The sequence below is a fragment of the Ammospiza caudacuta genome, chromosome 1 (assembly GCF_027887145.1).
Source record: "Ammospiza caudacuta isolate bAmmCau1 chromosome 1, bAmmCau1.pri, whole genome shotgun sequence".
Taxonomy (NCBI): Eukaryota; Metazoa; Chordata; class Aves; order Passeriformes; family Passerellidae; genus Ammospiza; species Ammospiza caudacuta.
The window spans coordinates 120,048,645-120,065,472 of NC_080593.1; the positions used below are offsets into that span (position 1 = coordinate 120,048,645).

The 16,828-nt window shown below is 43.0% G+C and overlaps 1 protein-coding gene across 1 annotated transcript in view; it reads left to right on the forward strand.

The window, feature by feature from the left end:
• Positions 1-1,378: 1,378 nt before the first annotated feature.
• TRIM55 (tripartite motif containing 55) overlaps positions 1,379-16,828 on the forward strand; it is a 36,236-nt gene continuing 20,786 nt past the window's right edge. The window contains exons 1-5 of the mRNA XM_058801867.1: positions 1,379-1,664; positions 2,067-2,239; positions 10,510-10,675; positions 12,402-12,497; positions 16,354-16,587. Of these exons, the coding sequence (XP_058657850.1) occupies positions 1,476-1,664; positions 2,067-2,239; positions 10,510-10,675; positions 12,402-12,497; positions 16,354-16,587 (858 nt within the window). The 5' untranslated portion in view covers positions 1,379-1,475. The remainder of the gene's footprint in view (positions 1,665-2,066; positions 2,240-10,509; positions 10,676-12,401; positions 12,498-16,353; positions 16,588-16,828) is intronic.

Here is a 16,828-nt window from a genome sequence, read left to right on the forward strand (position 1 = left end):
GCATGCAGACTGAGGGCCCTGCTTTAGAATTGGGGGTCTGTCCCTGGGTGCGTGGGGCACTCACTCAGCTGCTCGACTGCATTTTTCAGATGCTAGCCCTGTAGAGTCATAAGGCAGAATAAACATTAAAGGTTTCTACAAGACACTGAACTGAGAAAGTATTGTAGTTATTGTCTGAAAGAGAAGAAAATATTCTGATTACATGTACAGTAAGGTGGCAAAGTGATTTTATACAGTAATGTGGGGACTTTGGCTTAAATTTGAAGATGAGATATTTATTGCTTGTACAGTTGTGTGATAAATTATTGGCAACTAGAAGCACAGATGGCTTTCCCTTAAGATCAGGCATCACATGTCACAAATTATCTGGGAAATTGTCATTTTAAAAATAACTCTGGAACAAGTGCCAAGCTGAAAGGGATATCAGTGTCTAATAAACAGATATAAACACAGCAGTGCCCAAAACTAAAATCTATTTGAATCAAACTATCAGAGAGAGAGCATATACCATTAGTATCTATCCTCTAGCAGCACAAATGAAAGCCTTTCATACTGTATTTTTTTCTGTTTTTTTCTCATCAGAAAATTCAAATGTTTTCATGCATATTTAACCTGCCCATGGAATTAATGTGCACAAATGGCACAAAATCACGTTGGATTTTTATGTTATAGCTCCTGAGACCAAAATCTTACCAGAACAAACTCAAGCACAGTTATAGGCGGGCAATTTTGTTTGTCTGGTGTTGGATTATACCCTTTTCTGACCCAGAGATAGGGCAACTGAGAGGCTTTGTAAAAACTTTTATTCTACTTTCAGTCTCATGAGAAGGGTGAGACAATACAGATGTTACAATTCACAACGAGTCTGAATTGTCTGACAGTCTGGTTTTCAAGGTGGCAAGATGTTTATACCCTGAAGTGTTCAAGCTCCAGAGCAGCCATCACTCCTATTGTCCTCTCCAGTAACCACATGTACTTCACACCTTGGAAAGGTAGGATCCTGGAGCCCCCAGAACACATGGCAAAATGACATCCTGCCTCAGTGGCTGCCCACTGACAACAGAATGTCCATTAGGCTGCAGGATGTGGCTGCACAGGCTGGGGCAAGCCCTTCGGTCTCCATTGACCCGCAAAGATAAGGGAAGGGAGCAGATGGCCTTTGCTTATCACTCCCACAACTCCTCAAGGGGTGAAGGCTGCCATGTGTGAGTGAGGAGAGCCAGGGCCTCTCCCCCCTCCCTGGCAGCTGTCACCTGTCCCAGCCCGTCCTGCTCTCACGCGCATATATGGGCACGGCAGGACGGCAGCTCGTGACGCAGCGCTGCTAAAAACAGCCCCGGCTCTGCTCGGCCCCTGGCTCAAACAATGTCCTCCGGCCCGAGCAGCACAGAGAGCCTCTGATCACAGATAGCCTTGGACTTATCTCAGGGGAAATTAACCCCAAAACCTCTCCACAAGGCCGTGGCCCTGAGCACATGCCCCGGGAAAAGCTAGGGATGAGCACCTCCCTGAGCTACAAGTCGTTCTCCAAAGAGCAGCAAACTATGGACAACCTGGAGAAACAGCTGATCTGCCCCATCTGTTTGGAGATGTTCACCAAGCCAGTGGTCATCCTGCCCTGCCAGCACAACCTCTGTCGGAAATGTGCCAGTGACATCTTCCAGGTAGGTTTCTTCCCACAGACAGCTCTGCTTCCCAAGCAGGACTGGCTGGAATGAATGGGAAAGAAAATTTTTTAACATGTTTTGGTGGATCAATATTAACAGTTGGTGAGACAGGGTGGGGGAGTGATTTCAGGCCAAAGTTGATGTATCTGGGTGCCAGGGCTGAGCTCCCAGCAGGTGAAAGTGCCACCTGTTGGCTGTGGTGACACGGCCGAGCATGAGCTGAGGGACTGGCCCCTCGCCCAGCAGCCACCAGGTGCTTTCCCAGGGGTGACATGTCGTAATTACCCTCTCACTGGGCACAGTGACAAATGGTTTCCTACCATTTGGTGCTTTTGGAAAAGGCTTTCATGATTTTTTACGGCCGTACCTTCCTCTCCTTGTGCTGCTTGGCGAGAACAGGCCTCCAACCCCTACCTGCCGACCAGGGGAGGAACGACTGTGGCGTCAGGGGGCCGCTTCCGCTGCCCCTCCTGCAGGCACGAGGTGGTCCTGGACCGACACGGCGTCTACGGGCTGCAGAGGAACCTGCTGGTTGAGAACATCATTGACATCTACAAGCAGGAGTCCACAAGGTAACAGGGGAATGCGTGTCCTTCAGAGGACACACATGACGCTGATTTAGTCGCTTTGTCTCTTGGAAAAGCAGAAAGGGATTGTGCTGCCATGCTTCACTGTCTGCTGCACCATGAAGTCAGCTCTCACTGTGTCCAAATAGATGCTGAGCTTCCCTGCTTCCACTTACAGCAAAGGATTGGGCCATATTTATTCACATGAGCAACACTTACCCATGCAATCAAGGCCCTTGAGGTCAGCACAGCTACTAACATGATTAAGGGAAAAGTATCTTGGTTAACATCATTTATTGCAAAAACAGTCCAGACAATTATTTGTGTGTTCTCATGCTAAAGAAGGGAAAGGATTTCAAATCTTATTAGAAAATCTTGAGGTACAGATAGTGCAAACAGAAAAAAACCTGAATTTCACACAGAAGGTACCCTGCATCATAATGCCAAATGAAAATTCTGTTAAAAATATCTCTTTTCCTGTCAGTTTGGGATGTGAACTTATAAAATCAAGTCTTATTTATGAGTCCATAAAAGAGAAAGAAGAGTGGTAAACAATATGTTTCAGAGCTGTGTGGCTGTGCACAAGAATCAAGACCTTAGAGCAGAGAAATAGGTCAATTCTAAAAAGTAATGGTAATGGTCAATTCTAAAAAGTAATGGTAATGATGATTTCTCCTGAATGGTAATTTCTTGCATTTTATGTATGACGGATCCAGAAACAGAAAAAATGTGTTCTCATCTTTATTTCCTTGGGATGGGTAGGATTCATGGTACCACTGTGGAGAACTTAGCTGGGGGGAAGGTGAAGAAGATAATTCTCTCCCTCAACTTTGCTCTTATGGGACCCCACTTGGGATACTGCATCCAGCTCTGGAGTCCTTAGCACAAGAAAGACATGGACCTGCTGGAGTTAGTCCAGAGGAGGGGTACAAAGGTGCTCAGAGGGCTGGGGCATCTCTCCTCTGAAAGAGTTGGAGTTGTTCAGCCTGGAGAAGAGAAGGCTCTGGGGAGGCCTTAGAGCACCTTCCAGTACCTAAAGGGGGCCAACAGGGGAGCTGGAGAGGGACTTATGACAAGGGCATGAAGTGATAGGACAAGGTTGTGAACTGAAAGACAGTGGGTTTAGATTAGATATAGAAAGAAATTCTTCACTATGAGGGTGGTGAGGCACTGGCACAGGTTTCCCAGAGAGGTTGTGGATGCTCCATTCCTGGCAGCATTTAAGGCCAGGAGGGATGGGACTTCACACAACCTGGGCTTGTGAAAGACGTCCCTGCTCAAGGCAGAGGCATTGGAACTACATGATCTCTCAGGTCCTTTCCTACCCCAACCATTCTATAATTCTGTGATTCTATGATGGAGTTAACCTGGCCCAAGACCGCCAAGCAAGGAGCTCTCACCCAGGGAAGATGTTTTTGTCACCGGCATGGATCCTTAGAGTTGGTTCTGTATGGCAAGGTGTTTTGTTCACCTGGAAGGTGAAATCCTGGCCATGCTCCATGACAGTCTTCTGATCCCACCACAACAAGGAGCTGGATTTCCCAGGGACAGAGGGATGGCATCACTGGTGCAGGAGGGCACAACCAACAGAACCCAGTCCCTGGGATGGCTGAGGATGCTTCCTCCAGCAGAGAAGGAGAGTAACCAGCAGAGAGAACGCTTTAGAGCCTGACATGGCTTTGGCTACTCTCAACTGCTTGAATCTCTCTGAGGCAGCTGGGCATAGGTTGGAGCTCCAAAGCACTGGAGAGCACGAAGTTGGCTTAAAATTGTCCTTTCTGCTGCCCTTTGCGCTCCATGCCAAGTAAAGGTCAGCTGCCCCCGTGTGTGTCATTGATACTCAAACATTATTTTAGTCAGGAAAATCTCGGAGGAAATGAATCAACAAAGCTGCAAGGGTGGACTTTGCTTTTCATCAAATAAGCTGGACATGTGTGGCCTCATGTCTTCCTTGGTTTTGCTTTTTTTTTTCAGCCCACAGTTGCATTTAATAAACAAAAACAAAACAAAAAACAAACACCAAAACAAAACAAACAAACAAAAAAGGGCAGGTCCCCTTTCCTGTGTAGTTCATGGGGAATTGGAACAAATACAGTTAAGTAGAAATGTGAGAATAGATTTAGTAGATTTTTTTTTTAAATTCCACAAAGTAAAATGCATGATGAATAAAACAGGAGAATAGGAAAAAAAAACCACAAAAACATAGATTTGCTTATATATTTGTCCAAAAGATTTGTTTATTTAATCTGTTAAGGTGCTTATTTTACCTTCATTTATGTCCTTAGAATGAAAGTCATTGTCAGGGCTACATGTAGCAGCAATGCATAGCAGCATTATCTAAACTATTCAGCCCTTTGTGGGCCTCAGCTGCTTATCTCCCTCTGCCTAACATTCCTTGGGCTCCTCGGAGAGTGTGAGCAGATCTTTCAGGGCTTCTCCCAGTGCTGTCCCACTGAAAGCAAAAAGTCAAGAGAAATCAAGTCTTCCCCACTTCTTCCTTTTATACCAGTTTCTTCCATCGTGACAACTGGGGTCTGGCAGAGATACATAGGAAGAAGGGTGAGATGTGATCTTTGTCTCCTTGCTCTTCCCAAGACAGCCCTTCAAACTGGCACATGTGATTTCCAGACAGGAACCTCTTCCCATTCAGGAACCTCTTCCCAAGTTCTCCTGTGGGTATAATTCACTCAAACTGCATGTGCCAGAATGAGGCCAGCTCCCATCTGCATTTCACATGGAACTTAAAGGGAGAGTAAAGGGAGAAAGATTTGACTAGCTTATTTCAAAATGTTTGGTTGCTTGATTTTATTTTATTATTTTGTAATTGGAATTTCTATTTGAATTAAGGAATTGGGGTTTTTTTAAAATAAAAACTGGGGCAGGAGCTGGACTGAGGTTGGGAGAGTCTGCCTAAGCCCTCATATGCAGCCCCTCCTATTACTAAGTATCACATCATATGGTCTTTTATCCCATTGCTCATCAAATTCCAGCTGATGGCAGCATAGCCTGTTGCCCAATTTAGAATGCGTTAGCAACACAACGGAAGAATTCTTTAGCAGGAGGTGGCTTGCAAAAAGCTTTAAAAGACAGCAAAGGACTGAAAACAGTGGAAACTGAGTTGGCTAAATATTAAACCAGTCTTTGAAAATCTGTAGGCTGCTGATCACCTAAACTATCTGAGGAACATCAGGAACCCTGCTGTCACCAGGAAAGGGTAGCAACAGGAGGCTGTGAGTTTTTGTGAAATATGGCAGGTTCTAATGATCTCAGCTGGCTATTCCAGATCAAAAGATGCTTTGGGCTTTGTTACCTGCTGAATCCTGATCAGGTAGGGTCGAGCACTCTTTCTGCCTTGCACTTACCAGGGAGAGCCTGAGGAACAGGCTGTCCCTGCAGCCCCCAGCACAGGTGGAGCAGAGTGTGCAGCAGGGACCAGGCTGTGCTGACAGCAGCCTGTATGGGCTCTGTGATGGTGCTGCTGTCCTGCAGGGCTCCATAGCCTGCACCACCAGAAGTGTCTGTCCCTGACACCTCCGGGGTCTTAGCCCAAACTCCCAAGGCAGGATGTGTCTCTCCAGGCCAGGATGCAGGGGATCTCAGACAGGCTGGGCCAGGGAAATTTGCTCCCTGAGCAAGGTCACCAAGAGAGGAGGAGCCCCACAAGCTATGCAGTGAAGGAGATGAGGAGTGGGATCATCTGGATCTTCTCCAGCTCCCCACAAGACAAAGCCCCAAGATCACCTGCACCAATAGTTTTCTTGGGCTGGGCATCCATGATAATAGTGTTACAGAGATCCAGGAATCCTTATGTCCACATGAACTTCTACAGTCTTCTCATTTTTCAAGCCCCATTTCTACCCTGGGTATTGGTGGGCTTTTCATTGCTTTTCAGAGAGTCCATCATTGTGGTTGATTTTCAAGGATCACCTTTCTCCAAGGTCAAAATGGTCTATCCCCATATACAGGAACTCAAGCAATGGTGCCAAAACACCACTGTTGATTAAGAGAGAGCTCTTGATTTAAAGAAAAAAAAAATTAAAAAGAAGCAAAAAGAAGATGGACAGGTGATTCAGCAAGATTTTGAGACACTCCCCAAGCACATGCAGATGAAGTTAGAAAAGCCAAGGTCTACCTGGAACTGATTATGATGAGGGACATGGAGGCTAATGAGAGCTTCAACAGCTGCATCAGCAGCAGAAGGAAGATCAGGGAAAGTGTGAGTTCACTACTAGACAGAGCAGGGCCTCATGTAACACAGGATGTAGAAAAGGCCAATGTACTCGCCTTCAGACTTCACTATTCTGTTGAGTTTTATGGAATCATAGTGCCCTGAGATCAGTGGGAAATTCTCAAGCGAGGAACACTCACCTTTGGTGGAGGGGGATCAGGTTAGAGAATATTTAAAAAAAAAAAATTGGACATCCTGATGGGAGGCATCTATAAGTGATGAAGGAGCTTATTGCAAGGTCGCTTTCAATAATCTTTGAAAGACAGTGGTAATTGGTACAGTTTCCTGTAGACTGGAAAACAAATGTTCCTCCAATCTTCAAGGAATGCAAGAAGGAGAATCAAGGGAACTACAGGCTAGTCATGCACACTGATCCCTAGAAAGTATTTCATGCAAACCCTCCTGGAAACCATTTCCAAATATATAAATGACATGAAAGTGATTAGAAATAGTCAGCATGCATTTATGAAGAGGAAATCAGCATGACCAATGTGAAAACCTTTTACAGTGAGATGACTAACTCAGTGCATGAGAAGAGAGCAGTAGACACTGTTTATCCAGACTTTAGACACCGTCTCCTGTGACAGAGTGGACAGTGGGAAGTGGAAAGTGAACTGGACCAAAAACTGGCTGTACTACCAGAACTCAAAGGGTCGTTGTGAGCAGCATGAAGTCAGGTGGAGGCCAGTCATTTGCACTGTATGCCCAAGATTGATCCTGTGGCAAATGCAGTTTCATATCTTTACTAATGACCTGGCTGTGCCTCATAGAGCCATGCAGATCCTCTCCATCCCCTGACCAGGTGCAAACACCAGGTGATGTGATGCCACAGAAAGGGCTACAGCCCTTCCTGTCTTAGGATTCTCAGTAAAAACACTATAATAACTGGATTCAGCACTTCAGTAGAAGCCTTTTTGGATTTGAAAAATCCTACAGAAAACATGCTTTCTAACAGCAGTTTTCCTAAGGTCTTACTATGCCCTTAATTAAAGTGTGCTTCTTTATGTGTCCAGCAACTTTGCACTGCCTCACCCAGTCACAGTCACAGAGTGGTTGAGATTGGAAGGAATCTCTGGAGGTCATCTGGTCCAACCAGCTGCTGCTCAAGCAGGGCCACCTGGAGCCAGTTGCCCAGGACCGTGTCTGTTGCCCAGGATGGTTCATGGGTATCTTCAAGGATGGAAACTCCCCAACCCTCCTGGGCAACCCGTGCCAGTGCTCAGTTACTCTCACAGTAAAAAAGTGTTTCATGATCTTCAGAGGGGACCTCCCATGTTTCAGTTTGTGCCCATTGCCTCTGGTCCTGGCATTGAACAGTGCCTGACTCCATCCTCATTACACCCTCCATTCAGGTATTTAGATAACCAAAGGCATTGATAAGTTTAAGGTCATTGTTAAGATTCCCCTTAACCTTCCTTTATCCAGGCTGAAAGTTCCAGCTTTCTCAGCCTTTCCTCACAGGAGAGCTGCTGTAGACCCTTAATCATCTTCATTTCTGGACTCCTTTCAGTATGGCAGTGTCTTCATGTACTGGGCAGTTCAGAATAAGACCCAGTCAGTTCTTCAGGTGTGGTCCAAACACAATTTCAGTGGGAAAGAATAAGCCTCTGGCAGTCAAACACAAGCTTAGCATCTCAAAAAGAAGAGTCCAAGAATGAGACCACAAAGGTATCAGGACATTTCAGCAACCTGACATTTCTCTGGTGACCAACACAGATGTGGTTAATCTTTTCTGTAACTAAAGTCATGCAGTCATTTTCCTATCAGCTACTCTTTAATCTCCCATTCAGAAGCAATCTCCATTTTAAACTTAGATATTGTGTTCCAGCCTTTGCTACCCCAACACAGATCTAGAGGATCCTGTCTGAAGTCAAGGAGTGGTGTGCTAAAAATCTTTCCTTTTGCACTGCCTGGGGAGGAGACTGTAAATCTGTTTATTTCTAGTCTTCTGACACTGTCTTCAGGGCCCCACTAGTTCAGGGAGTTCTGCCAGGTTGCTTTGAGCTCTCTGCGGCACCTTTGAAGGTTGGCTGCTGCTGGCTGAACTTGCTTGACACCGTCACCTTTTTGCTCTGTGTACTGTGTCTTTCATGCATGTGGCACCATTCCAGTGTCCAATAAAATTCTAGTAGTTTCTGGCTCTGATCTTGTAAATATTTGCAGGAAGAGCTGCTATCTCAGGCTTAATTAATCACTTTGAAATTCATTGTATTGCACTCACACATGGGCCCTCCCACTGGTGCACTATGGCATGAATATATTAGGGGCTGTTTGCAGTAATCTGCAAACAATGTAAAGCATCTTTTATGGAGGAGACACACCTCTTTTGACAATGCTTGATTTGACAAAGTGCCTTATGTTAATGAATGCTGGAAATCTGACCCAAATAATACAGGCATTCTTCAGAAATGTTTGTCTTGTTTTATTCTGGTATATCACATTTTCCTTATGAACCATTTAAATCCCAGGGCACTCTTGAATTAAAAAACCCCACAAATGTGTAAGACATTTTGTTTCTTGCTAGATTTTTTTTTCTAATGCATCTTACTGATCATATTCCATTCCCTTCAGAAGGGAAAATCTGTACTTTGTCATTAAGAAATAAATGCTGTATCCACTCTACCAAACAGTATGGAAAATCTCTACTGTAATGTTATATAAAATAATTATTTTTCCCATACATTTTATGCTTTAATAAAATGGCCGGTTGCCTCCTTGCTACAGAGCTCTGTAGAAAGGCTTTAAAAAGGTTCCTATGTAATTCCATTAAATTCCATCATTTCTAATGACGAAAAAAGATTTATTTGATGACATTGTTCCACTTGCTACAGGTAAGTCATAGTTCTCTTTCTAAGCAGTAGCAGAAAGGGATAATGATTTGTGCTGAAAATATTTAATATTGAATATTAAATATTAAAATATTTAATATTCAAAAGCCGCCAGTAACAGTGGTGGCTTTTGAAGGCTTGAATCCCAGACACACTCTTTCCATCAGTCTGCTGGTCCCTGTCTTCTGTACCACATGCTAACACTCTCATGTGTTTGCACAGATGTGCTCAGGGTGCTAAGCCTGAAGTGTGGGCTCAGGAAAGCACCACCCTGCCCACACACACCAGACCAGAGCTGTCACTTGCACTGGGAATGTTGGTTAAGTGGCTCATCTGAAAGAAGCTACAACTAAATTATCCTAAGATAGCAGGTTGTGCAGACTTGTGTGTATACAGCCAAATGGTTTTGGTAAAGAGAAGATCAGACTGAGCTATAAAGTGGCAACAGTTCATAGCTTAGCAAAGGAGAAGAACACTTGTGTAGCCCATGCCTTTTCTGCTGGGTACAGATGAATAAACTACTGCTAAAACATTTGACACTGTAAAGTTAGACATGTGCCACCTGGCTGAAATCAATTTGTGTGACACCTTGTTTTGGTTGCTGGCCTAATGGAAAGGCTGTAAGGACCCAGTGCTGTTTGATATTGACAGTCTTGACCAGGGTCTCACAAAGCTCAGCAGCAGAGATTTAGAGTTAAGGGCCTAAAGGTTCATCAGCATCTTCAACTCTTGGTTAAAGTCAGTCTTCCCCATAACAGCTTTGCTGCATTAAGCCAAGTGCACAGCAATTTGCATGATGAACCAGAAAGAAATTACATATGTTTCATATTTCAGACAGATGTTAGATAACATGCTAATTAAAATACATGAGTAGTCTGAGTCCAGGCTTGGTGAGGTTATTTGAATTTTTAAATATGAGCAAGCATTCTGTCACACTCCCAGTCACATTCCTCATTCATATGGGAATCCCCATATGAAGTCATGTTGCTGTCTTCTCATCACATCATGTTGTGCCATTTGAGCTGTATCAAACTGTACCATTAAGCTATACCATTGTCTCTTTAGTCATCCCATGGGGCAGGTTTAAGTCTACTCTGTCTATTCAGTCAGCCTTGGATGCTGCTATACAAATGTACCATATTTCATGCTAACACTCTAAGTGGTGATATCAGAAACTCATGAGCACCATCTTTGTTTTCAACAAATCTTTTCTTTTGCAGACCTGAAAGGAAGTGTGACCAGCCAATGTGCGAAGAGCACGAAGATGAGAGGATTAATATTTATTGTTTGAACTGTGAAATGCCCACCTGCTCCTTGTGCAAAATCTTTGGTGCCCACAAAGACTGTCAGGTCGCTCCTCTCACAAGTGTTTACCAGCAACAGAAGGTAAATATCTTTTTGTTTCTCAAAGTACTTGAAGAAACTGACAGGACCATCAACAGGAAAGTATTCCCATGACCTTCCTGTGAGTTTCCAAAAGGGTTTGGGGTTGCCTTTGCCACTTGTGTGTGTGACTGAAAGGCTGCTATAAATCTGTAGAAACTGTTTAGAAACACAGGAAAATAAATTTATGAGAGATCACACAAAAAGATACTACAATTTATCCCAGTTTTGATATGGAGCTGAGGATTTCTCTTTCGAGTTCCTAATCCTTTTTTTGCTGTTCTTTTAGATGAGACAAACAAGTGGTATTTTCAACACTAAGAACTGGAAAGAGAACAGACCATTTCAAATCAAATAGTTATCTGTCAGACACTTTTACATTTAAGCATGCCATTTTTAAGAAAAGTTAAGTGAAAAACCTCCTCCTGCAAGTGAATGAAGGAATATTCAATAGTTGGCAGCACAGGATGTACCTAACATCTTCTGCCCTTGCTGTCACCAATAAAAGACTTGTTTATTTTTAATACAGTGTTAATTTAAAACCTGACTCACTGGGTTATCCTCCTGAGATAAACAGCTCATTTTTCTGGAAGGCCCCAGTGGGGCAAGCAATCAGACAGGCCAAGTTTGCAATCCCAGCCTCCAACTTCGTCACACAGATGCATGTGTGCATGTAAACTACAAATGAGGAGTTACTTTAGGAAAGGAGTTAAAAACATCCTTTTCAATCAAAAAGAGGTGGGAGAAGAAGGAGAAGTTTTTTTGATTGAATCCAAGCCCGCAATCACTCATTTGCATGGAGATTTGCAAGCTGTGTCTTCCTTTCCAGAGTGCCCATGGAAAGGGGCTGTCATGCCCAAGATAAGAGGCATAACCTGGAGCCTGCAGGATGCATGCTTCAAAGGAGCTTTACAGAGCTGTGAAGGCCTCAGAGGAGCCTGTACAGAGCTGTGGAGGCCACGAACACAGTTGTCTCTGCTACTACAGTGGTGTGCCAAGGGCCCCTTGCACTCCCCATCACCCTCCCCAAGTGCCCTAGGACTGGCTTCTTTGTCTCTCTTAGGGTTACCTCACAGTCATCTCCATCCCCACACTCAGGGATTATTTTCTTCCTCCACTTGTTTCCCTCATGCCAGTGGCTCAGGCTCTGCCTTCTTCTCCTCCTTTTCTCTTGTCCCCTCTCACCACAACCCCAGCCCCACTGCCTGCACGCCAGGGACTCTGTAACACATTGGCCACTTCAGGTCCATGGGTCACCTCCTCTCTACTTCAAAGCCAAAAGCTACAGTCCTCAGGGAAATACCACAGTGGTGTGGCTAGAGCCAGGCACTGAAAAAACAACCCCTCAAGAGTCTTTTCCCTCAAAAAAACCAAAGGAAATATTTGGGGCCTGTTGAAACAGCACTTCAGACAAAAGCATCTAGAAGAACTTCCTAGAACTTTCTTCCTTGGAGAAAGTTCTTCCCTCTTTCCAAACCACAGTTTCTTTTCCATTAAAAATTCCAAAATATCCCTGTTTTCATAGTGTGTTGAGGGAGGAAACAAATGTCAAAACACAAGCAGGTATCTTGTGGGCACATTAAGCTCCAATTTCTCTCAGTTCTGGTGGAAAGACAAAGTAATATCCTGGGTATGGCTTGTTTGTCCCCTGCTCCCCATTGTTAGATGTGTCACCCTGAACTGTGACAGCACCTGACACCCTTCTGCTTGCTCTGCCCTTACTGTCTAGTCTGAGCTGAGTGATGGCATTGCAGTCCTGGTGGGGAGCAATGACAGAATGCAAGGGATTGTCACGCAGCTGGAGGAGACCTGCAAGTCGGTTGAGGTAGGTGCCACCTCTTTAAATGCTGTTATTTCAGTGTGATGTTGCATCTTTTAAACTTCTGGCAATGATCATTCTTCAACAGACCTGACTTTACCCAAATGCATTCCCACATTGTTTCACTAAACCATTCCTTGTGGCTTTGTACATTACCAAGATGTACTGTCCCAACCAAAGGGTATACCCTGCTCAGCACCTCTGACCTTTGCTATATGGTGGGGGATAAAGAGTAAGGATAATCCATATCAGCAAGTCTTGCTCAATATTCTTAGTGGAATAGGACCTCAGTGAAGTTAAAAGCAGATCCACAAAATGCCATCAACTCCCAGCTCATTTAACATCTAAGATCAGATTCTTAGATTTACATCTAAGACCATCTAAGATCTTTACATAAAAGACCAGTTAGACTGAAGTCTGACAGGTCCTGTGAACAGAGCCTTAGCCTCAGCCACAGGGTAGGCACAGCATGCTTCACAGGTCTGTCAGTATTTGTTCTCTATTTGGTTGCTTTGCCTTCTGCACAGAAGTGGTGTTTTAATATGGAGTCCTTTAAGGAGTCTTGTTTTGTTGCTCATGAGAGAGAAGAGTTTGGGTTCTTACTGGACTTTCTGGTGAAGGCCTCACTCTGGAAGAGCTGGAATCAGTTTTGTGTTATTCAATAGCAGAAGTGGCTTTCGCTTCCTCTGAGAGCTTTACATCAGCAAAGCAAATATAAACATCAACTTTGACCAATCTGAGCATCACAGAACAACAGGCTGAAAGGAGTTCATATGAATTGATTTTGTGATCAGAATTTGATGAACCATCTAGTGAAGGAGTAGCATCCCTTTCAGCCCAATTAGAATTATATTGATCCTTCAGAGATGGAGCAGAAAGGAGAAATGGTAAGGAAAAATAAGTTAATCCAAGATGTACAGATTCTAGTTAGTGAGAAGAAACAATTATACAATTGATGCACACAATTCCAAGCAAGAAGGAACAGAAAATGTCTGAGTTTGTTTTAAAGAACACAAATCCATTGGCCCAAGTGAAAGAGAGAGCACATTAATGGCAGTCAGAACTTTGTAGCTGGGAAGCCTTCACACTGCAAGGATGAAATTGGCTGCTATCAGGACTTTGCAGACAGAAATAAGCCTTTCAAGTAGGTTAACTGCAGCAATTTGAATTATACAAAAGCAAAAGTTTACACTCATTTAAGCTGAACTAGCTGAACCAGAAACAAATCTTCAAACACCTAGTCTGAAGTATGGAGAAAACACTGTGCTAAAAATACCTTAAAAATACAACAGTTTCTGAAACTAGCTTCCTCAGAGTCATCCACTCAGTTTAAAATCTAACCTTTAAAGTCAAAGCCTAAAGAAAATGCAGCCATTTTACCTTCTGATGTTTTATCAGGCTTTTCACCTTTAAAGACAAAGATTGCAGAAAACAGATCTTACAGTTCACCTTGGCACTTCCATGATTTCAAGCAAATCACATTTCCTACTATGCAAGAGCTTTGTCTTAATTAATATCAGTTTGTCCTTGAAGACAAGAGACTACAGCTGGAACTCAGAAATGTTTACACATGGAAATAACACAATCCAGGATTGTCTCTTCTTTCTGCTTAACACTTTGTAGAGAACAATAAATATCCGCTTTAGCAGAAAATCATTTTACATTTAGTTGGAAAAAGTAATAGTCTACAGTTCTACATTTAGCCACTGCTCCTGTCCAACCTTAAAAACCAGAAAAGCAATAAAGTACTTGTACAGCTTTTAACTGATTGAAGAGTCAACCTAATTCCCATATTATACTGAAAATTGAGAAAGGAATTTAAAATGCTAAATACCGGAAAACTATAATCAATAATTAGGTTCTGTTTGGCTCTGTAAATGAGTCTAATAACAAAGGGAAAATTACAGTGTTTTTTTCAAATGCTAAGGGCATAGGCCAGTCAATACAGGTCCTTTGGAACAAGCAGTGAGATTCATGCTCAGTAGCAAGGAGACTCCTTTCTTTTTGATGTAGCTGTGCTTTAAAAAACAAAAAGGCTGAGAACCTTTTAGAATGCGAAGTCATGTATTTGTTAACCTCTTTCATTACACAGAATCTGATTAGAGTAATTCCATCAGGCAGAGGCTTCATATGGGAACTTTTTATGCAGAAAGATAATATTTCAGAAATATTTCAGCATTTGCAGTTAGAAACCTGTTTTGCACTCTTACTCATGAGATTCACAACTCTGTAATATCTGCTGGCAGGAAACACCATCTATTAGTGCTTAAAGACAGGGAAGGATCTCTCAGAGCACCCTGCTATAGCTTGCTTGCTTGCTTGCTCTTCTTCCCCTAACATTTGTCCTGTGTCAAACGACAAAGATAGCATACACCTGTCTCAAAATTAAGGTTGTTTTCCAAATGATCTGAACTACATCTCTCGGGGAGAAAGCTAGGAGAGGAGTGGGAGAAGATTGTTTGAGATCTGAACATAGAAGGACACTCAGAAACCATGACCCACTTGGTTTGAAAACTTCCTTAACCCCACCCTGTAATTGCACTGATCAGGAATTTCTGGGAAGTGACAAGGACTCCCAGAAGGGCAGGACAAGCCTGTACCCCCCGCAAGGAGTGCTTGTTTAGCCTAGCCCTCCTCATTGGGAAGCAGAGGTGGATACTTGGGTTAATGCATCAAGATGTGCATTCAATCCCCTCTCTGCCCTCATGCAGACAGTGAATTTTAGCCAAATGCAGATCTTTGAAAGGCTTTCTCCTTTGATGCAGAGCTCATGATACCACTTATAGGAATGAGCTCTGGCTGAAAGTCAAGGAAAAAAGTGGGATTCTCTCTGGTCAAGTGCTGTGAATAATAAGTCTTATCACTACCTAAAGTTCTGTGGGGCTGTTAATAATCCTGTGCTGCCAGAATCTCAGCATTATGCCTGGGACAAAGATGAGGAATCGATTCAGCCTCAGTTCCTAGGAAAGAGATTTAAATAATCAACACCATCCACAACCAGGTCTAACCACAATAAAGTCATGCCCTGGGGCACACAGATGACTCAAGTACTTCTGTTTGGTAGACCTTAGACTTTATATATAATCTATCCCCCATTTCCTCCCATAAATCCTCCTTCACAAGTGCAGTCTGTTCTTGTGAGAGAGCGCTCAATGCAGCAGTCGTCAAACCCATCCTCCTAGCTTAGTGAAAGATGCTGCTCTCTGCTTGGAGGGACAATAGCAGTGTCTCAAGGAACTATGTGAAAATCAGTGCCTGAACATCCAGTTGGAATCTGATTCCTCCTTCTTGTCTTTGTGCTTCTGTCACACTCCATTTTCTTTGCAGAACCTCTACCTCATTCAGTGCACAGTAAATGGAACATAATGGACACCCCTTGCCCAAATAGAGTTTAAGAGGGCGTATGTGAAAATCAAGCCCAGCCAGGATTGTTCCAGGTACTCTGGCAGAAAAAGAAAATTCTCCAGAGCTGTTTGAGATGCTCACTCCTTTTAAAACCATTCTGTTCACGCAAATGGACCCAGCTGCTAATACGGTGGGAGCTTTTACTTTTTCTGCAGACTTTGATGTATCACTACAGACATCATAAATACCTTTTTACTTTTTTTAGCAGACTCACAAGTTATACAATAACCTGTTTGGGGGCTTTCAGTGGCTTGAAACTCAGAGTTTGAGAAGAGTTTTTAAACTTTTGTTCCAACAGCTTGGACTTTGAAAATTATAAAAGTCTCTGGGGTCATTCAGAATCCTTTGCACTGTTCAGAAAGAGGAATTTCTTTGATGAAAATGCTTCCAAGTAACTGTAAAAATAGAAACCCTTTTAAGAACATAACATGTTTAACATAAACCAAATGATTCACAGGAATGCTGCAAACGACAGAAAGAACAGTTGTGTGAAAAATTTGATTATCTCTATTCTGTACTGGAAGAAAGAAAAAATGAGATGACACAAATAATCACTAGAACCCAAGAGGAGAAACTGGAACACGTCCGCTCCCTGATGAAGAAGTATGCGGATCACTTGGAAGCTGTCTCAAAACTGGTTGAATCAGGAATCCAGTTCATGGAAGAACCAGAAATGGCTGTGTTTTTGCAGGTATAAAGTCTATAAATCAAGACAGAAAAAGAATGATGGGTTTATTGATATATTATTTAAGTATTTCTCAATTGTAGGCCCATTCAGAGTTCATTTATCTTCAAGTGATCATGTATACGAACTCATTTTTTTTTAAACACCTGAATCAGCTCAGACAAATAACTACTCTTCTTGTGAATAGTATCCAAATCAAGTATTTGCTATTTGCAACAAAATATACTATCCTGTGTATGAATTTCTG